At 31.3% G+C, this 23,702-nt stretch overlaps 2 protein-coding genes across 2 annotated transcripts; one reads left to right on the top strand and one right to left on the bottom strand.

Moving 5' to 3' along the window:
* Positions 1-3,038: 3,038 nt before the first annotated feature.
* Positions 3,039-9,290, bottom strand: LOC11422618 (guanosine nucleotide diphosphate dissociation inhibitor 1). Its single transcript, XM_003629899.4, has 13 exons — positions 9,064-9,290; positions 8,907-8,969; positions 8,736-8,819; positions 8,223-8,330; positions 7,934-8,106; positions 7,337-7,448; positions 7,117-7,197; positions 6,936-6,998; positions 6,293-6,394; positions 5,909-6,033; positions 4,024-4,234; positions 3,872-3,946; positions 3,039-3,310 (listed from the first exon to the last, which is right to left on the bottom strand). The coding sequence occupies exons 1-13, from the start codon at positions 9,148-9,150 to the stop codon at positions 3,260-3,262; spliced, it is 1,335 nt and encodes a 444-aa protein (XP_003629947.1). The 5' UTR covers positions 9,151-9,290; the 3' UTR covers positions 3,039-3,259.
* Positions 9,291-19,441: 10,151 nt separating this feature from the next.
* Positions 19,442-22,529, top strand: LOC11408214 (ubiquitin-like domain-containing CTD phosphatase). The gene is made up of 7 exons (XM_003629900.4): positions 19,442-19,791; positions 19,903-20,047; positions 20,500-20,614; positions 20,948-21,011; positions 21,205-21,370; positions 21,761-22,036; positions 22,127-22,529. Exons 1-6 carry the CDS (start codon positions 19,520-19,522, stop codon positions 22,004-22,006), a joined length of 1,008 nt encoding a protein of 335 aa, XP_003629948.1. The 5' UTR covers positions 19,442-19,519; the 3' UTR covers positions 22,007-22,036; positions 22,127-22,529.
* The last annotated feature ends 1,173 nt before the right edge of the window (positions 22,530-23,702 follow it).

Below are 23,702 nucleotides of genomic sequence, written 5' to 3' on the forward strand. Positions count from 1 at the left end.
TAAAACTTGACTTTAAAACCTCGAAAAACATAGTTCGGATCTCATTTTGAATGGTTGTAATATAACCGCTAATGTCAATAAAATCTTCATTCTCCAATAAAAAAATTTATGTAATAAAAAGAACCAATTGCTGCTACTTCCTCCGTCCCTAATTATAAGACCTTTTTGAGAAAAAAAATTTGTCCCTTTTTATAAGACTCATTTGATATTCCAAGTAGATTAATTATTTCTTTACTAACATACCCTTATTTATTTTGCATCTTTTTCTTCAATCAACAATAAATATTATGTTGAAAACATAAATTAACTCTCTCTCTTAAGGATAAAATTGTAAAAACAATAGTAATTATATACAAATTTAATACTACAACCAACTTTCATAATCTCCGTAATTTTGGCAAAAGGCTCCTATATTTAGGGACGGAGGTAATATTTTATTTGATAAATATAATTGTACAATCACTTTTTTACAACTTTTGTGACAACTTTCTCTCTTATACTCAAATTATGTTTTTATTTTTTTTCTCTCTATTATTTTGGTTTTTTTTTGTCAATTTCACACTTTTTTTATAAAATTATGGTTGTTCTAAAAGTTATTATCAAATAGTTGTTCAAATAACACAATCATATTTATTACAAATTTACAACCACATAACAAAAATTACATTGCTTACTGCAAAGAAAAAAATCCTCTCAACTAAACATAGTAGGAGCGATCTAACCGAAGAATGCTTACTCTCAACAAGCATTCTCTAACCGAAGAATACTGTAACAATTACACAAAATAATGAAGAATAAATATTATTACATTTGATATTTGTGTTTGACCAATTAAGAACAACCCAAACCCTCGGTAATGAGTGTGGCTGGGAGACGTTGTTGTCAATTTTAGAAAAATTAAGGTTAAACCTAAATGAATTGATTAGAGTTTACTTGGTGATTAAGTTAACGAATTTAAAAGCATAACCACAAAAAGTGCTGTTTTTTGAAACCAAGATTTAAATCCTCTACTTATGAAGTAACTTAATTAACTTTGAAGAATCTCCTAATTTGTGAAAACCGAATTCCCCCATTGAACCCCAAAATTAATATTTTCACACCTCATTTGTAGAAATCACCGCTCTATAAACTGAGTAACTTTGTTTGGAGTACAAAGCTAAAACAAACGCATTGAAAAATACAAAACAATGGTTAAAATTTCTTCAGTTTCAGTATTTGATGTTCTTTGCTGAAAGGCGAAAGAGTAGTTCACTATGTGCTCATCACGTGACTCGGTCAGTTTTTGAATGGTGGGGCAGATCGATGATCATTAATGGTGGCCGCGTTGAGCTCGCCAGTGTAGAGAATGTGAGAAGACATTTGCAGTTGGATATAGAGCGTGCTCTGCATTGCACTTTTCAATAGTTTTCTTATCGGAGCATATTGCCATGACCACATATTTAATATAGTATTATATATCTATGTACGATATTTATATTTTGTGAGTAATTCCTCCTATACTGTGTCTGAGTAGTGTGAAATACTTGCGAATTTAAATTTTGTGATGCCATGTTATAAGATATATGAATGCAATTTTATTTTTGTTATATTTATTATTAATACCATCAATTGTTCACCACTTTCATTCCATTTCTATGGTATATAATATTACATGGAGAATGTTAACGAATTAAAATAATGGTGTAATTACTCCTTAAAAGAAAAGTGGTGTAATCACATTCACAAGAGTAATAACGTATATTTTCAAAATAAAATGTCCACAGAACTTACTCATTTGACACATGCATGCACAAATATCAATCAAATTAATCCTTGTAATTAAACTAAATATTTCTAAAAGAATTTTTTTCATTTAAAATGACTAATTTGATCTACATTGAAATATATTAAGGATCATATCAGTATTTATCTAAAGAATAAAGACTTAATTGCACTTTTGGACCCCTATCTTTCCAAAAGTTGCGGTTATAGACCCCTAACTAATTTAAATACAAAACATCCCCCTATGTTTTGATTCTTTGGCAGTTTTGGACCCCCAAGGCAAAAAAAAAAAAAAAAAAAAAAATTGATACGTGGCACCTCACTTAGGGTGCCACGTCAGCGTTGACCGAGTCAACAATGGATCGGGGGTCCAAAACTGTCAAAACATAGAGGGTTGTTTTGTATTTAAATTAGTTAGGGGTCCATAACCGCAACTTTTAAAAAGATAAGGGTCTAAAAAATGCAATTAAGCCAAGAATAAATTGTACAAACTATTAATCTAATGTGATATTAATAATTATTTTTGTTTGTGAACCATATATCCTCTACACGCTACTGTATGGACTAATCCTTTGAAATTCTCAAGGTTGAATTTGAATTCAAGAGCCTCTAATTAAGCCGAGATCCTTTATCATATCTTCCAAGTGCTCTTGGGTAGTGATATTAGTAATTGATGTAATCTGACTTGCATGAGACATTAATTCAATGGTAAGAGATTTTTTAATAAATTGGGATAATTTGGTGGATATTCTAAATATTAGCGATGGAATTTTAAAAATAAAAAATAAAGTTTAGGAACCAAGAACATATTCAAAATCTGTTTGACAAGGACAAATAACGAATTTACGGCAGATAACTTACAGAATGTAAACTTGTAAAATCAAAATTCAATTGTCTATAAACAAGTATTTCACATTGGCTTAAAATATTTTTTTATCAGCTTATAACATCTTTGATCAGCAACGTTTAAACACAGCTTATAATTTACAAAATTATATACCATCAATTTGAGAACTACAAATTCAATACACTAACTTACAAAGCTGTTTTTAAAAAATAATTGCTGATTTTGAAATGCTTAAAGAGTGCACCAGGAGCAGTTAGCAAGACTCTATAATATAATAGACTTAACAGTGATCCCATAAATAGTTGTCGTGTCTTGTTTGCAAAACTGCAGTAGTGACATTTAACAAACGAGCAATTGGCACCATGAAAATAAAGCTCCATTTGCACCAAAATTAAACAAATAAAGCTAAAAGAAATGCGGCACACATACATGTCAAGATAATAATAAATGTATTACGCACAAGCGAGCATCTGGAGGGGTAAAAGTTTCCCTGCAAACAAATCTGTTCTACAAGCTTCAGAGTTTTCTTTGTCCAAAACAAAACAACTTATATAATAATTTATTATAAACTGATAACATTCGTCGTAAAGTGCAAAGTATGGATTCCATCGGCAACACATAACAAACACAAAGGAAATCATTATGTTTTCTTTACTCTTCTGCAGCACTGGCGGCACTGAGATCCACAGTGAGGTCTAGAACCTGTTCAAATTCACCACATTAAGAATTCAAAGTCATGAAATTAAACCACAAAACAATTGAGAGAAATATGATGAATGTTCTACAGATCTCCATGCTTAGCTAAAGGGCCAGACAAGGTTTCTCGTACATCCATGGGTTTACTGTTAATTTCATTGTGGGTATTTATGTGACTGAAACAACACAACATTAACTAGAATCTTTCACCCACCGACAGTCACTAGTAAATTATCAAATTTTGTGCAAATATACATTTTAATAAAAGTGTATCGGTGCATAAGAAAATGATTGAATAAAAAACAATGAACATGATTTTGTTCACAAAATATATACATCAGTGAAACCTCAAATTTTCAGCCATACAGCTGGTGTGTCAGGAATAAGAAAGATGAGGATGAAATCCAAAATTCAATGCAACTTGAAATTAACTTTGTAAAAGCAACCAAAAGATAATGATATGTTCGACTAAAACCGTTATAGTGTAACAATAGCAGTCGTCATTTGTGCACTGCCAAGTAAAATCAAGCACATAAAACTAAATTGTCACTTGGACAGAAAAGTTACCTTTCCAGTTATCAACGTATACATGTTGAGGACATCCAGTACGGTTGATTCAAAGTGAGTGGTAGCATCATAACTCTGTCAAAAAAATTAAACATTATAGTTGACTTATTGATAGCTTATGCATAAATATATGTAAGATAAAGTAAACTCACTGTCGAAATAAAGCAGTTGTCTAGGGTGGGTTCATTGACTGGTTCAAATCTATCATACATATCAAAAAATATCTCATCAACAGGTCCTAGAAGGTCAATTCCAGGTTTCAGTTCAATTGCAGGCTGATCTGTCTCTGCCTCAGTTGATACAAATGCAATAAATTTTCCCTTTGGGCAAACATTGTGAGAATACGAGCAACAGAATAAGTACCTGTCACCCATGACAAAAAAAAATAAAACAATCAATGTAACAAGGAAAAATATAATTTATAATTAATTAGATATCAATCCTCAAAATATTATTATTTTTTTCAATTTCCAAATAAGAAATTATCTTTGCATTTTGGTATACATTGTATATGGAGGATGATTGCAAATATCCATAGCCTACCCTAACTAGAAAAGTACCTTTTATAGTATTGTTTACTAGGTTTAACAAGCAGCAACTTTGTTAGCATTACATTTGTAATATCATATATAATACAAATTTAATATTGAAATGCTGACCTAATGGTCCTATTTATACTAATATACTAGGTCAACAGGTCAAGTGCTAGAAGCCAATAAGACCACTAACATTGTATGTTTCTGAACCATTAGAATCCTCTCTTAGTTGAGTAGAAGCAAATCAACTTTAGAAGCTGTAGAGATACTCAGACTGGGATGGCATTGTTTTCGGAACATTAATATCGAACTTCATGACCAGTAACCACTATAACAGCCCCGGTTCTCAAAAACAGGCAAGCTATTTAACACGATTTCATCACTTTCGCATACATCTTTTCAGTTAGAGAGCCACACAAAGGCCAAAATATGAAACTATAATTCAAAAAGTCCCATGCTTATTGGACATCAGGATGGCTACCATACGATAACATGCTACCATCGGTTGGACAAGAATATAATGAGCAGCACTGTTGCAATGCAGACGGGAAGAAAAGAACCAAAAGAGAGGACAGTGGGGGCGAAATTCCAAGAGCAGTATAATAATTTAATATTGATACATAATATAACTTATTAACCTAAAGGTCCTATTTATACTAAATAATATTTTTAAACTAGGTTGAATACTAGGCCAGTATAAGTGTATAACTAGTAGTACAAGCTCAACTCAGTTAAGCAGAACTATCAAGCTCATAACATTTCTAAACATAATGAGAATCATAATATTTTATATTGATCTTAGTATTTTACTAGCTTAGAAATTGAACCCGCCACAATCATATCAGCTTTTCAATTGCAATATAATTCAGAAACTGAATATTGAATTCTATGGCTTTGTTGAAAATGGTTAAATATCTAGTATATCTAAAACTGTTTCAATTATTTAGGCATTCATCGCAATGTTTTGGATATCAGATCATAAAATGATTTTCGTGTATGAGTGGTCACTAAACAGTAAATACTCCCTCCTGTCTCATATATAAGCAAAAAAGCTATCTCTCACACCCTTTAAGAAAAATTGTTAACTTCATTTAATTTTTTTAATTAAAAAAGTAAAAATAAAAAACTTCATTTTATTCTCTAAAATATGTCTCATGGGATCTTGTTTCATGGATATTAAAATACTTGTTGAAAATAAAATTTAAATTAATTAAAGCATAATTTAGGAATAATAGAATTAAATATAATTGAGTTAGTCAAGTTTTGCTTATATTTGAGACCACAAAACACGACGATTTTGTTGCTTATATTCAAGACTAGAGGGAGTATCTCACTCGTTGTCGGCTGTTATGGGTTGAACTCAAAGTTCTCACAAATATGGCCATTACCATTCCTAAGAAATCCAAAGTCGTTGGAAGAACTTAGAATTGTATGTTAAATCACTTTTTTTAATTTTCCTAACAGCAGGAAATATTTTACGTTATAATAGATGATGACTTACATGTCTGACTTTCGGCCCAGTTGCTTTTGTGGGAGAATAACTTGCACCGATTGGGAGTCATTGGTGTTGGGGATCGGATGGCTCATGATGGCTATTGCCCTTGCAACCTTACCAACCTTCCTCACCTGTTGAAATGGTGGAAATTTTGATTAAAACAATGTTGCGGTCTTCCATCAAGTGTCATTTCAGAGATTAAAATCAGTTCAACAATTGCCACTAATTTCAATTATTTTTTTCTAACTTCAAGTAAGGGCAAACTTCCTTTAGAAAGAAAAATTGCAGTAAATTATTAGCACAGCGACTTTAGGAGCAAATTTTTTTTTCAGTTTCACTATAACCTGAACTGGTTGCAAGTAGTCAAAAATAGGAATTGATTTTTATTACCTTGTTGGTCAAGTATGATGGATCACAAACAAGTTTTTTGCACTTGGCTGTTTCCCCTTCAGACGTGACGCCAATAACCTTTCCTTGATCATCAAATTCCACCTGGAATTAAAGCAAAATAATTAGCAATTCCGAAAGAAAGAATGTAACTAGCAATTGTTCAAATGCAAATCAAAAACACAATAATAACTATAAAGTAAGGATCAGAAGTTCCATTTGAAAGCTAGTTAACAAAATAAATAACACGTTCAACGAGTTTAAGAGACTATATGTATTGGGGTTGGATTCAAATAACAGCGGTGTAAATTAAAACCAAATAACCGAGTGACTAATTTTTTACATATTAGTTAGTTCAATGTAAAGAAATTTTCACACGATTCAATATTGTTTCCCGCTCAATCAAAGTCTTTGTATAAGCATTAAATTAATTCAAAGAAACTCAAAAATTAATGATTTTCTTCGAAATATGTTGAGGCTATTATTCAAGATCTAGATAATAACTTTAGTCCATACATTGGACCAATCAAAAAAGTTTTCTACTGAAAGTTTTAACTGTGAAAATGAGCCAAGTCACACATTAGTGTGAATTAGAAGAGAACAAGAGAGTGTATGTATCTATAGCATTGTATCATAGTATATCTACCTTGCATTCAGGTTTATTCAACATATATGTGCCTCCATAAACAGCGCTAAGCCGTGCAAATGCCTGTACCAATAAAAGATAAATAATTAAAAAACCATGAGCAGAACAAATCTAACACACTACATTCTCAACAGGAAATAGAGCGGACAGATTACGGATAAACAGATGTAGACAGGGATACCTGAGGAAGCTCTCCTAAACCATACAAAGGATATATGTAAGGTGATCCCCCTTGAAATCGTGCAAGAGACTCTGCATATAACTACAAGTAGGAAATATAGGCCAATGAATAAGCACACAAAATAAAGCTAAGGATCCAAATGGAATAGATGAAGCTTTCAATTAAGAAGAACCCATAATTCAGAAAGAATAACAAGTTCAAAATTATCCAGCACACTTACCTTCATTCTCTTTACAGTGTCTAGTGCTGGCTCATTCAAGTAGCGATCATCTCTATGAAGCGCCAAAGCATGACCAATGAAATCCACAGTGTTATCATCAAGGCCAAATTTTCTGTCATGGGTCAACAAGAAAGGCAAAAGGATCTTAAACTATTCTTTCTAACCATTCACACAAAGTTATACTTTCGTTCTTAGTATAGGAACGAAGATACCTACCCTACAAATACATGTGGTAATATATAAATATCATGACGTGCAAGATGAATTTGACAAGCAATTACATGTGTCAACAAACGTAAATGCCAATTTATCGTAAATCACCACATGCTTGGAATTTGAATTCATGAACGCATATTTACTCTATATATAAAACTGATAGAAGCGTTCGTACAATTACATGTCACTATTGACTCTGGCTGAAAAGTTAAAGAAGATACCATATTAAGGTCGAAAGACATGGTACTTAGTTCAAAACAAATTTCCAAAGGACTATACAGAGTACTAAGGCAATACAAAGGGTGGATCATTGAATTGAATCTATAAATGAAAATATAATGGAGGAAACAAGAAAAAATAAAGTGTATATTGTATACGTACGCTATCAGTTCCTTAGTAGTGACTCTTGTCAAGTCCATCCCATCATGAGTTTTAGGATCACTCTCGTTATAATCTTGAACATAAATGAAAAACTTGCGTGCGCGGCGTTTTTCAAATATTCCCATAAGTGGGGACTTCAAAGCCTCCATGTCATTTGAAGGTACCTTGTGAACCTATAAAAGTGGAATTTCCCACCAATAACGCAATCAATACATCGTCATAAATCTAAAAGCCAAAACAGATTTCCCAATGCAATCAATGTGTAAAGCAATAAAAAATTGAAACGTACCTTTGCTTTGTTAAAGACAAAGCTTCCATCCACAGCTTTGAAATAGAGATACTTTGTAACATCAGTATGAATGAGAACCCTCACTAATGTGCCATTGGCCATAATGAACTAAATACCGAAAAAAATAAAAAATAAAAATATTAGATGAATTGAGAATCATATCATAGCATGTGAGTATGTCATGAAAATATCATATGTATCATAATGGACTGAGCCTATATTTGTTTCAGCTAGAATTGATTTTGGAGGTGAAAATTTGATTTTGACCTCCAGAATTGATAATTACTTGAAGCTATGATTTATAGCTTATGATTTTACAATGAAATTTACTGTTGAACTGTTTTAAGTAAATATATTGAAACACACACCACTTTACATTCGACTCACTTTTAAGTAAAATCTATCAATTCAAAATCAATTTTTGTGACCGCAGAACCAAACATGCACGAAAATAATTTTAAAAAAAAAAAAAAAAAAAAAAAAAAACAAGTAATGGGAAAATGAATGAATAACCTTAGGGTTCATGTCAATGTTATAGTCTTTGCTAGAACCCAAATGAGGAGGAGGCTTGTCATCTCCTCTGAATTTCTTCCAAAGCTGAATCATACAAATAAATCGAATCAAATAATCATTCATTTCAGAGTTCAATAATAAAAATAAAAAATCAAAGAAAATTGTTTTGACCTGAATAAGATTGAGGGAAGTGGATTCTCCTCCGTAATAATCATTTCTATCCATGTGAAGAACCTAAGCAAAAATAAAATAAAATAAAAAATCAAACATGATTTGATTGGATCTATGTATGAATCGAAAATGAAATCGGTGATTAAGTGTTAGTTACTTTGAGGCCATCGACAGAGAGAAGACCACTGAGAACGCATTCCTTGAGACCAGTTCCCAGAACGATTACATCGTACTCTTCATCCATCTTCTTCTTCTTCGATCGGAAATCACAATCGAAAGGGGGTTTAGGGTTTCTTCGATCTTGATTTGATTTGATTCTCAACAGTCAATTGCAACAAAAAATAAAACACTTTGCACTGCTTCTTCTACTCGGTGATAATGATGATGTAATGCAATTTAACGACACTTGTTTACTTTTTTTAATTTATTTCTTTATTCTTTGTTTTCTCTACTAATTAATTCATTTCACTTTTTTAAATATAATATTGATTACTTTTTCAAATTTATAACTTTAATTAACTTACTTTCATCATTTTTAATTTAATATGTTTCACTTTACATTTATGATAGTGGAAGATGCTTAATATATAGTAGCACTTAAAATCACATTTCTTTCTTCTTCATTTATACATTATTTTAATATGTGTGAAATCAGCAAATAACTCGGTCAATTCAAGACTGAGAAAGTATTTTGGTTTGAGTCACTTTTTCTGCTATTTTTTTAAAGAAATTTTCTCGTAATTTTTCTTTTTAGGAAACTTTCTAGTATCTTTTTCAATACATGCCCTTTGAATATAAACCCTAATTTAAATAGTTAAATGTAAAAATTGTTATTTTATGTAATGGAATTATAGGTGAACAACTAAATTATACAACCAACAACTTATTTGTCTTTTTTAAATATGTTTTGTCCGATTTTGATATTTGTTGTGTACGAATGTATTGGTTGGTAGTAGTCACAAAAGTATTGATATGTAAAGATTGATGTTCAAATCTTAAATTCCACACTTCAATACATCTAAATGCATGATTCTAGTTACTAGGTTGTTTGATTGAAAAAAGGTAAAAAAAAAACACTTTCTATTAAATATATGGTAAAGTTTCCACAAGTATAACAAAACGAATGTTTGATATCACACGGTGTAAATGTCATAATCATAATAACCCATCGTGACTTTGTATACGTTACAGAGTGTAGTTTTTGAAAAATCATTGTGATTCTAATTTATTCACCGCGATACCAACAAATATATGTTAAAAGACCCACCCCGAGTTGTGATTAGCATCTGGTTTATGGTGGGCCGTGTGTTTTGGATAGATTATGGTGTCTACTTTGGTGGTTCGTGAGTTGAGGAGTGCCTTTTTTTATTTGTGTCGGGAGATTGGTTGGCCGATCACTTTTGATTCGAGATCGGGAACTAGTTTTTTGACGCAGGTTCTTTTAGGCTTTGTCGGTGGCTCCTCCGTCTTTCCGAAGTTGAGTGGTGGTCGCATCTGATCGTTTGAAGCAACTTATCATTGTCGGCTGCTTTATTGATCTTTATTGGTGGTGTCGTTTTTTGTTTTGTTGTTGACTTTTCGCCAGGTGTTTTAAGGGCTTTTCCTTTTTTATTAGTGTAATACTTTGGATTTAATCCCATAGTAGTATAATATAATTTGTCATTCAAAAAAAAATTGTTGAAGTTAGAACCTTGAATTCTTGTCTTTGCTAAAAAAATATCGTTTATGAAACTATCATCTTTTGTGAGACTTAACATTTGTTGATAAAGTAGTTGGTTTTGGTAGATTTAATACTAAAATTAATGGGATCGATATTTTAGTAAAAGTGTAAATATATGGTAAAGTTTCCACAAGTATAACAAAACGAATGTTTGATATCACAGAGTGAAAATGTCACAATCATAATAACCCATCGTGACGTTCAGAATGTAGTTCTTAAAAATCATTGTTATTCTAATTTATTCACCGCGATACCAACAAATATATGTTAAAAACCCGCCCCGTGATTACAATAAAAAATAAGGATATTTTGTACCCAAAGAAAATAAATTAATAAAGGTATACTTCATATGCTTTGCTTTGAATCGGGATCAAATTTATGTGCCTTGCCTCTGGTCTTCGATCTGAATTGTGACATTCAAGATTGCTATATATGTTATCATTGAGGATGGATGAATACTTTATTGGCAGCCTACTTTATTTTGAGTTGGCAGGAAGTGAGCTGTGTTAAATAAAATATAATGGATAGATGCTTTACTTTGAATTGGGAACAAGTTAATGTGCCTTACTTTGGTGTTTGATCTGATTATAGCATTCCAGATTGTAATATTTCCATTAAGTGTCAATGAATACCTTATTTTAAAATAGAGAGCAAGGATGTTTTTATAAGGAGTGATGTTATTTGTTTTAGGTGAGGCCTAGTTGTCTTTGAAAACTCATGGGCAATTTATCCAAACTAATCAAAAGTTTTCATGGGCAATTTATCCAAACCAATCAAAAGTTTCCATGTGTACCCCATTAGAATAATAACATTTATTATTTTATTTTGCAAAAATTTAGCAAGTATTTTATTATTTGCATATTCACCCCATCTTAAATTAATGATTTTTTACAATTTAAACCATTACAATAATTAAATTTCACCTCTAATCCAATCACTCTCCAAACCTCTTTTTTAGCTTGGCAAAAATCATTAAAAATTAAAATTATCACCCCTGGGAATCGAACCTGAGTGCTCCCACCTATTTAAAATGTACTCTGGAACCACTTGATCAATACATTTTTTATAAAATAATTTAGAATTCAAAATTATGTTATTAGTGAGCAAATTATTTTATTTTTATTTGCAGTGCCTTTATAACCTAGCTTTAGTGAAAAAAAATCATTTTATGTGTGTATAATTATGAAGTAGTAAATTTTTCTTAAGAAAAATGAATTCATTCAATTGATTTTTTATATTTTTAATATCATTCTTTTTTATAAATTCATACTTTTATATAGATTCGATGACCTACAACAATGTTTCATTTGTGATCCACCGAATTATGATTTATTTTAGGTACTATCTTTCATTTGGATCAGATAAATTGTTTAAAGGTAATAATTTTTTTTTTTGCAAGGTCTTATAAGTTATAACCTAGCTTTAGTAAAAAAAATCATTTTATATGTGTATATTTATGAAATAGTAAATTTTTCTTAAAAAAAAATGAATTCATTCAATTGATTTTTTATATTTTAAATATCATTCTTTTATATAAATTTAAACTTTTATGTAGATTCGATGAACTACAACATTGTTTCATTTGTGATCAAACGAATTATGATTTATTTTAGATACTATCTTTCATTTTGATCAAATAAATTGTTCAAATGTATTAATTTTATTTTTTTTTGCAGTGTCTTATAAGTTATAACCTAGCTTTAGTATATAAAAAAAAAATCATTTTATATGTGTATATTTATGAAATAGTAAATATTTCTTAAAAAAAAAAATTAATTCATTCAATTGATTTTTTTATATTTTAAATATCATTCTTTTATATAAATTCATACTTTTATATAGATTCGATGACTGATGTAACACCCCGTTTCCCAAAATCAATTTAATTATAATTATAAAATCAGAGTTCCACATTAAACGGCATGTCACACTACAAAATATAAATTCTTAAATAGATTAAAACTATTTAACAACATCCTTCATTAAACTGCAGCGGAATATTCTTTAAATTAAACTCCATTATCCAAAATAATCTTGGCATTAAGCCTCAACATAAAATATTCCATCAATCATAGGGCTACAACAACATTAACCAAAATTTGATACATAGAATGAATTTAAACAATGAAATCCCATCCCACGTATCAGAGCCCTAGACACTTGAGCCACCACCAACTACTCAGGATCACCTGCAAGTTACCCATAGGAAGGGCAACATTTTCAAGCAGAAGGGGTGAGATTCACAACAAAATATAGATAAAGAATACATCAATTGAATCTAACACCCTATCATAAATCATCAACATTATTATTATTTACATAACATCATTTTCGCATCTTATCACAATATTAATTCATACACCTCTCAACAATATATACAACTTATCACCACTCCACTAAGACTCCTCTAAACACCCATGCATGTGGTACCAAAAATCAGGGCCGTGACCCACACCGCTGTCGAATGGTTAAAGCATTCTCAACAGGACATAAGTCCTCACCACTACACCACTTTGAGTAACTAGTACTCCACCACTTTGAACGACTAAGCATTCCAGAGCCGAAGCTCTCCCACTGTTATGTTTATGCAACTAATCCCCATTGAGTATATCTACATACCAACCAACCTAGACATATACATATATATGATTCACCAACCAACTTACAACGTTAAGGAATTTAATTAAGTACAACATTCATTCAGTCAGCATCCATTCATCAAAACCAACCAAAACATCCAAGAAAGTACATATCAGTATACAATCCATGCAATAATTCAACAAATTAAACCATCCAAACAACGACAGAAATCAACCAACCAAAACTGGGCAGCTCGCCTCGCGAGCTCATCTACTCGCTATGGCGAGCTCAGAAAAACAGGTACTCGCCATGGCGAGTTGGAGGCGAACTCGAGGCGAACAAAAATATGGTGCTCTCGGGAAAAATGACATTTTTCTCACTCAAACCTCAAATAAAAGACACCACACAATAAAAAAATAATTAAATAAAAATTAGAGTGTTACAACTCTCCCCAAATTACTGAATTTCGTCCTCGAAATCTTACCTCAAACAAACAACTCAGGATAAGAGTCCCTCATCTTACTTTCCAGCTCCCAAGTCAAACTTTCACCAGTTGCTCCGCCCCAAACTACTCTCACCAAGGGTATTTCCTTGCCCCTCAATGCCTTTATTTTCCGATCATCGATCCTCAACGGCAAGGTACTCGCGAGGCGAGCTAGTGCAGTTTTGAGTGCAGTTTTGCTTGCTTGATTGATAAGGTTTAAGTGTTGTTGTTTAAGCATAATTTTATTTAATTATACATCATTCTGAATGGTTGAATCTCTGTTGGATGTTGATTGATGATGAGGAATGCATTGTATGTTTTAATTATTAATCATACATGTTGTATTAATTGGAGTCACATGGAGTTGCATTGCATGGTCAGTTGTATGTAGATATACACAAGTAGGTCCATTGCATATGCATAAAACAGCGGTGAGGGCTTCGGTCCTGGAGTACTAGTTGCTCAACAGCGGTGAGGGCTTCGGTCCTGATGAATGCTTTAACCATTCAAAAGCGGTGAGGGCTCCGGTCCTGATTGGTACCACATGCATAATTGCATTTCATTAAGAAGTCTAAGATGGTGTCTTAGCAGTGGTCATGTCATTTGCATGAGTCTTGGTTGTTGGTTTCAGTTGTTATCTGATAGATGATGTTGGTGTTGAATATGTGTTATATATATTTATATTCACTGTAATTATGGTGGATTGTTGATGTTGTTGTTGCTTGTGACTTATACATATATATGTTTACAAGATAATGTGTTGTTGATTAGGGTGTTAGATTCATTTGGTGATTTTTAATATCTATATTTATTGTTGTGAATCTCACCCCTTCTGCTTGAAAACGTTGCCCTTCCTATGGGTAACTTGCAGGTGATCCTGAGTAGTTGGTGGTGGCTCATTGTCGTGTCTAGGGCTCTGATACGTGGGATGGGAATATCTATATTATTTTATTGTTGTTTTCCTCCTATGTATCAATTTTTGGAACTTGATGATGTGGCCCTTTGTTGGTTGACTTTTGTTGTTTAGGCTTAATGCCAGGATATTGTTGGAGATTTAAATCGTTGTGGTTGTTATTGAAATGCAAAACTTTCCGCTGCATTATTTTGAAGTTATGACTGATGTTGAATTTAATAGTTTTATTTTCTATTTAAGAATTTTGAATTTGCAATGTAGCATGCCCGTATGTGGAATTACTCTGATGTTTATATGCTATTTTATTGCTTTGGGTAACGGGGTGTTACAACTGATGGGATAAAACCGCAAGTGCACGGTTCTACCAGAATTCAGGGCATTACAAAGGCAACATGTGGCATAAAAACATTACTTTATATGTATATACTATTGATTTTACTGTTCATTTAAAATATTTTATTTGCTTAATTGCACTTTTGGACCCCTATCTTTCCACAAGTTGCGGTTATGGACCCCTAACTAATTTAAATACAAAACAGTCCCCTATGTTTTGATTTTTTGTCAATTTTGGACCTCAATCCATTGTTGACTCGGTCAACGCTGACGTGGCACCCTAAGTGAGGTGCCACTTGTCAATTTTTTTTTTAAAAAAATCAAAACATAGGGGGCTGTTTTGTATTTAAATTAGTTAGGGATCCATAACCATAACTTTTAGATAGGGGTCCAAAAGTGCAATTAAGCCTATTTTATTTACTATTTTATCCTTTAATAATATTATATTAAATTTGAATTAGAAAAATAAAATCTCATTAAAATAGGAAATATACCACTACAACATGAACAATACTATATATACTTTTTTTTTTTTGACAAAATACAATATGAGGGAATAGAGACTTTGGGCTGAATTTTTTATAATTTCAATTATACCCTTAAACAAATTTTCCTATATTAATGTTACATTCTTGGTGGTATTAAAAAAAAATAAGAATTTATATTATATTTTTTTAAACTACTGTGTTGTTGTGGTAAAAGATAAACATGATTTTTTTGGGTTTGTTACAATTTTAATTTCACAAATATTTGTACTTATAATTTTAATCAAAATCAAAATTTCATATAAAATACCTTTCATAATTTACACATGTCACGTGCCCGTTTTTTCGCTAGTTATATATAGTATTTATACTATATATAAAGAAAACTATCTCTTTCAGCACTTTTGGGCAGAATTTTTCTTTCCAAAAATACCTTTAATTTTTAATACAAACAACACATGTAACAAATAAATAAGAATAAATTTAAATATTAAAACAAATGTAACAAACACGATATGTGTGTCTGGTTTTTTTCCTTTATCATTTAAAAAGTGTAACAAACTATATGAGTATATTTAATATTTGCTTTTTTATTATCTCAATTATACCATTAAAACAAAATCCATAATCATCAATCAACAACAAGAAGATCCAACATTTTAAAAAATAAATAGATAAATTTAAAGGAATTTTTTTAAGATTCTTATGTTGTTACATAATATTTGGATAAAATTCTAATTCTCATTAATCTTTTCTCCCACGTCAAGAATATCTCTTTGCTTCTTCTGATTCATATTCATTCATTCCTTATTATTCCAATTTTTAACTCAATTCATCTTCCTATAGATTTGTATCATTTTTGCTGAACCAAGAAGGATTGTTAAGCAAAAGAATTCCAGAATCATAGATGTAATCACAATAGTTCTCAATGACAATGCTTAAAAAAAATTGATTTTTTTTCCCAATCTATCTCTCTCAATCCCGATCTACTCTCTATCCCCTTAAACCCTTTTTTCCTAAACTATTCCTTACCTCTCATGCTCTCTCTTCTCCATCGGATACCATTTCCCCTTCTATCATCTTCATTGCATTCTCCTCCTTCTCTTTCATTTTTGACTTCTCAATAAAAAATTAATCCCAACTTCAATTTTTTATTGTCGAATTCGAATTCGAATTTGGGGTGCGTGGGTTCAATTGAGAGAGAGAGAGGGATTGAGATGATGGATATATAGACAACGGTGTTGATGGTGGTTTTGAAAAAGAGGTTTTGATGGTGGTTATCTGGATTTTCTCTAGATTTTTTTTTATGAAGGTGATGAATGAGGGAAAGGAAGAAGATGAAGTATGGGATATAATGCTAGATGTTGTTGGTTCACAGTAAGATACAGTGGACATGCATGATCTAACAATCCTTCTTTATTAAAAAAGATCAAACGGTTTATATTAAAAAAAAAAATAGGATCTATAATGGATTCACCATAGATATTTGAGGTTAAAGTTAATTTATTTGCAAACTGTGGGAAAAGTGAAGGACTAAAACGTGAGTTTTATTAATTGTGAGACCAAAATAAAACCAAATAATTAAATAAGCCTTTTTTTTTACTAAAGCTAAGTTATAACTTATAAGACATTGCAAAAAAAAAATTAATACCTTTAAACAATTTATCTGATCCAAATGAAAGATATTATCTAAAATAAATCATAATTTGGTTGATCACAAATGAAACATTGTTGTAGTTCATCGAATCTATATAAAAGTATGAATTTATATAAAAGAAAGATATTTACAATATAAAAAATCAATTGAATGAATTTATTATTATTTTTTAAGAAAGATTTACTATTTCATAAATATACACATATAAAATGATTATTATTATTTTTACTAAAGCTAAATTATAAGTCACAGCAAAAAAAAATAAAAATTGCTCACTAATAACATATTTTTGCATTCCAATTTAATTCATAAAAAATGTATTGGTCAAGTGGTTTGGGAAAACATTTCAAATAAGTGGGTGCATTCAAGTTCGATTCCCACGAGTGATAATTTTAATTTTTAATGATTTTTGCCAAGTCGTTCAACTAAATTTGAATGAATGCATGATCTTTGGCATTAAATTCCAAATTTGATAAAAAAAAAAAGGAGAGTGATTGGATTAGAGGAGAAATTTAGTTATTGTGATGGTTTAAATTGTAAAAAATCATTAATTTAAGATGGGGTGAATATGCAAATAATAAAATACATGCTAAATTTTTGCAAAATAAAATAATAAATATTATTATTCTAATGGAGTACACATGAATTTTTTTGATTGGTTTGGGTAAATTGCCCATGAGTTTTCAAAGGTAATTTAGAAAAAACCTTGTTTTAGATGATATGGTATGTGTTTTTTGTTTTCAAGGGAGACGACACGATATGTTATACATGTTCACATTATGTGCCTTGCTAATATAAGATCAGGCCAACAAAGACCGGATGAGTCTTCACAAAACATCAGCTCTTCCTAGTGTTTACGAGGCACAGACGGTTGAAAAACTGCAACTCTAATAGTAGTGACAACATCTTTTATTAGACAACAAATTAACATGGAATATATGATATAATGAATGTATCAAGTCTCTTGTGGTTCGTAATGAGTTTAAACAAACCAGGAGTTGGAGGTGAGACTAGCCACTTTTGATGATGATTTCTGTCACCTACACCCCACAAAGAGTTCAAGGGAACCAAGGTATATACGGTAGGTGTTGTCACTCAATCGTTACTTCGACAAGAGCGCAACAGGTTCACCCGATACCTATAGACAAAGTACACCGAGTTATGATCTTATTGACTTAATACACGTGAAAAAAAATTACATCGTCAATGCATATATATATTTTTTTTCAATGAAGGAAAAAACAAAAGAAACTTAGATCACGTTGCATCACATTATATCAAAATGTAACTTAAGACTATGAGAGGAAAGATGGAAAATTCACAATAGTCCAATCAAAAGATGCATGGTGCCCCAAGTTTGCTCGATGATGCGCACAACTGTTGACTTCTTTATAAATATGAGATACTTACAAAGATCGAGTAGAGAAATGCCAACAACACTCTCTTTTCAACATTCTCTCTAATACTTACTCTCTTATTGATTTAAATTATTGTGGATGTATATTTTGAAAATTGAACCCACACAAAATGGTGGGACATACATTGATTCCATCCAATAATATAGTTAGTATTAGAGAGAGTGTTGTTAGCATTCCTCTCTTAAAGTATGAGATAGTGACAAGAGAAATGATATTTTGTACAACTTCATCTTTCATCTTTCATACTCACGCAATGTTTGTACTATTTTTTTTTTCTTTCTCTATTATTTTTCACAACCAAAAAAAAATAAAAATAAAGTTGTCACAAAAGTTATTATCAAATGATTGTACAAATATCATTACTCCAGTGATAAATATCATTCAAGATGAGTTGCAGAGTAATTGTGTGTGCGCGCTACCCTTTTCTACCAGGCCAACTAGTTGAATTGATAAATTCATAGATTGCTAGGAAATCCTTTCATTAAACGGCATTTGGAGTCTTTAATCAACTCACCACATGTAGTTGGTTTACCAAAGATAGATGAGAACCGTTAATATTAAGTTTTAAAAAACTATCAGAAGACCTGGTTGTATTGGACTTGCTTGATTCTCTTGACTTGAGACCTTATAGTATACTCATTTTATTGTCTTAAGTTCAATTCTTTGATATAAATTTCGATAAGTTACTTTGACTTAAAAAAAATCATACGAGTTGTCCAATAGTATGTGATTCTTTCATTGAATTTTCAATGTAAAAATTGAAGCTAATTAACTTATTATAATTTCTTGTTTAAAAAAAAACTCATTATAAATTGAAGAATATATTTACCAATTTATAAAAGTCATAGAGTATTTTAATCAATTTTCATAATTAAAAAACTTTATTTTAATAAAAAAAAAACCATTTTATTTATTGAGTTTTCAATTAATTATGCGAAGTGAAGTGAGGATTGAAGGACGACGAGTTTACACTTTACATTACACGTGAAGTGACACACCACAGACAGTAAGAAAAGGTTAAGAATGGCGGCGTGTTCATCATCATCATCATCATCATCGGAAGAAGAGATAACACTGAAAGTGAAATGGAGCGGAAAGGATTACACCGTTCGTGTCTGCGCCGACGACACCGTCGGAGAACTCAAACGCCGTATCTGCGAATCAACCAACGTTTTACCCATTCGTCAGAAGCTTTTATACCCTAAACTCGCTTCCAAACTCAACGATGATTCTCTCTTACTCTCTCAACTTCCGATCAATCTCAACAATTTTTCTCTCAAATTCACCATGATCGGGTTCGTTTTCCTTCTCTTTTAGGGTTTAATCACTTCATTTTTTAATTTAATCGCCTATTTAGTAATTTAATTACTTATTTGTGATGATGATGATGATGATGATTATAACAGTACTACTGAAGAAGATTTGATAGTTGATCCGGTGGATACGCCTGAGATTCTGGATGATTTTGAACTTCCTCAAGAGGAAGCTATTGATATCAAAGATATGCAAGTTAACAAGCTCAAGTTGTCCAGACGCATTAATAACTTCAAGGTTACTACTAGTATTAATTTCATTATCTCTGCATTTTCATTTCAATGTTTCTTTATAATATAGATTGAATTCATATACATTGTCACTGTAAATATAGTTTATCCCCTGTTGACACTCACACCAGACACCACATTGAGAATGAAATGTCGATATAAGTAACAATGTGAGAAAAATACTGACACGTGATACCGGTAATAATTCAAGAAAATGAATGAATGAATTAAATGTAATTTCATGCGTCGGAGTTTGTCACTAACACATGTCAAACACCAAACACGCCTTCCATCAGAGATGTTGGTGCTACAGAGGTTTACACTTTTCATCAATTATAATTGTTCACTAACAATATTTTACTTCAAACATAATTATATTTACCGTCACGTATATAATGTTTGTTTACTATATGTATCAAAATTAAACTCTTATGATATTATATCATTGTAATAATGCAGGTTGAGATTAAAAACCCCTGTCGCCAAGGAAAGAAACTTCTTGTTCTAGATATTGATTACACCCTTTTTGATCATCGCTCTACGGCCGAAAACCCTCTTCAACTGATGAGACCTTGTATTGCATTCTCCACTGCTTAATTGTTAACCTCTTTTTCATTTTTTTTGTTTGTTTAATTGCTCCCTGCATTCAATATCTTTGGTGGTTTAAGGACTTAATCATTAATTGTTTTGTAAAATTCTTATTTTTCCAATGCGAAGAACATAAATACGGTATAGTTGAAAAACAAAGGTCAGTTATATCTTGAATTTCTAAAATACTCAATGGTTTTGAAACTAAAATAAAAAGTCAAAACTACCAAAAGTTCGTAGTGGAGGGAGTACTATACTATAGTTTATTGTTTATCGCGTTTGCAATTTTGAAATGCAATGTTTTTCTTCTTCTTTGCAGATCTTCATGAGTTTCTGACAGCAGCTTATGCTGAGTATGACATTATGATATGGTCTGCAACCAGGTACCTTCCTTTATTCTCGTGTAAAAATTCTTGTTCTTTTTGAGAATATAATGTATTATATAACCCTTGCTGCGATTCTTTACAACCTGGGCACAGATGTTATGTTCTTTGTAATTGAACGAATGTATGGATAAATGAATGCTTAATTGAATGAATGTACGGATAAATGAATGCTTTACTTTTTGACCTGCAGCATGAAATGGATTACCCTCAAGATGAGCCAACTTGGGGTTCTTGACAATCCTAACTACAAAATCACAGCACTTCTTGACCACATGGGTATGATCACTGTTCAGACACCTTCTCGGGGAGTCTTTGATTGCAAACCACTTGGTTTGATCTGGGCTCAGTTCCCTGAGGTATGTATAATGATTAGGGCCATTTATCTTCATATGCAAAGTAAATAATAGAATTATGTTTGGTATGTTTGTTCTATCATTGTCATAGTTATACTTTCCCATCTACAGCCAATTGAAAAGTTTGCATTTTTTATCTTTGGAGAAATAGGACATAGTATAGTATAAGTACTTTAGCAACTTGCAAACTTCTTCCTGATGAACTTATAGGCTATATAATCCTAGGTAGACTATGGAGCTTGTTGATAGAAGTTAAATAAATTGCAAACTGTAACTATCTGACATAACATATAAGTTAAATAAATTCCCGTACTGTTTGAATTTTTTGCAGAAGTCAGCCACGATCTGTTTGTCTTGACTCTTGATGGTGGTTTCTTTCTTGTTTTGTTTCAGTTCTACAGTGCTTCCAATACTATCATGTTTGACGACCTTCGAAGAAATTTTGTAATGAACCCACAAAATGGTCTGACAATTAAACCATTCAGGAAGGCTCATGCTAACCGGGACACTGATCAGGAGCTGGTGAAACTTACCCAGTACTTACTGGCCATTGCAGAGCTTGATGATTTGAGTCACCTTGATCATAATAAATGGGAGTCATTCTCGGAAGACACTGGTAAAAGGCGTAGGCACAAATGATTGATAAGGGAAAGCAATAAGAGGAATCTGGTAAGCAAGATGCAGCTTCTCACCTTATATACAAACTTAGTTTTATGAAAAACATGGTTCAATCTGAGGATTTCAATTCTTTCATTTCAGATATTTACGAGTGCCTTCGAAGTTAGAGCAGAGTGAATGACAGAAAGAAGAATATTCCTTGTGGCAGCTGTGTGGAATTACCTAGGACGCCTAACAATGCTTGTGCAATTTCTAAGCACCGATTTCCTAAGAATAATAATGCCTTTTCACGAGAAATTTATGTATTTTATTGATTTATTGAGAAACTAATACAAAGCTGGGATCATAGCGAGTGTTGTGGTCATCTGCTTAATATGTACTAGTTGCCATAGAAAGGTTAAAGTGCGCTCGGAAAATGAGAAAATTAGTGATTAATTTATTCTATTTATGGACAATGCCATATGCAAGTTCAATTATGTGGTTTTACGACATAGTGATCTATGTTATTGAAAGGAAATGTTTGCAATGTGTGCATGTTTGGAATCATGAGGTTTGCGAACTCACTGACACTGATTTTATTGAAGTTCTAAAATATAGTTCAATACATTTTATCTTAGTAACTATGTTGCAAAAAGTAGGAAAATGGTAAGAGACGAATAGGCAAGAAAATAAAGAAGAAAATGGTTGTAGTGAACGAAAAATGTAATTATATTATAATATGATATTTGCTCCTATTGTTCCTGTAATGCGAAAGTCAATCGAGACAGCAACATTGGTTCATTAGTTGAAGAAAAATATTGATCCATCAGAGACTGTTCAACCACGTAATTTGATTGAACCTGTAATGAACAAGTTTGATGGTGAAACTTGATATTGGCTATATCAGTTCACTTGACCTGCTTGCTCGGGAACACGTTTAAAACTACTTCCAGCCAAAAGTATGTCTAGTACTACTGTACTAGTAGTGCTTCTTCAACAGAATATCAAACTCAACAACTAAATCTTGCCTCAATTTTCAAAACAAGTTGGTCTATTTGATTAATCTCTATCTGCTAGCCAAACTACACTATTTAATATTGCAGTTGAATCAATTTGTGAGAGTATCTATTTAACTTATTTAAATGTATCTATTTAAATTTATCTATTAACATAAGCAAGAAGACTACTTAGGAGAACCTATAAACATAATTTATTACATGTTCATAAAATATTTTCTTTGATTCTATATCCTCTTTAAATTCAGAACAAGTTACCTATTTTCCTTTTGAAAGGCTTTTTTTTAGTGTGTGAGAGTATCGAACCTAGATCACTAGGATTGAAGCTCAAACTTTCAACCAAATATGATTCAAGGTAATCAGGTAGTACCGTTGAAAGACTTTTTTATTTATTAAATTATACCATTTTTTTTTTCCTTCATATAATCCTATTATATTTTTGGTGCTATTAAAAAAAATAAGAATTGATGTTATACTTGTTATGTTATTTGTATCATTGAAGAAGATAAACATGATTTGTCGAGTTTGTTAACATTTGAAAGTCATAGGTATCTAAACTTGCAATTTTATTCAAAATTTTATACAAAAAACTTGTTTATAAATTTACGTGTGTTAATGCAATTAAAAAAAAAGCAAAAGAGTGGACACTCAAACTTTTTCCTTTTCAATTTTACCCTTCATTTAAACTATTTAAACACTTGTATTTATAATTTTAGCTTTTT

This window comes from Medicago truncatula, chromosome 8 (genome assembly GCF_003473485.1).
Source record: "Medicago truncatula cultivar Jemalong A17 chromosome 8, MtrunA17r5.0-ANR, whole genome shotgun sequence".
Classification (NCBI taxonomy): Eukaryota; Viridiplantae; Streptophyta; class Magnoliopsida; order Fabales; family Fabaceae; genus Medicago; species Medicago truncatula.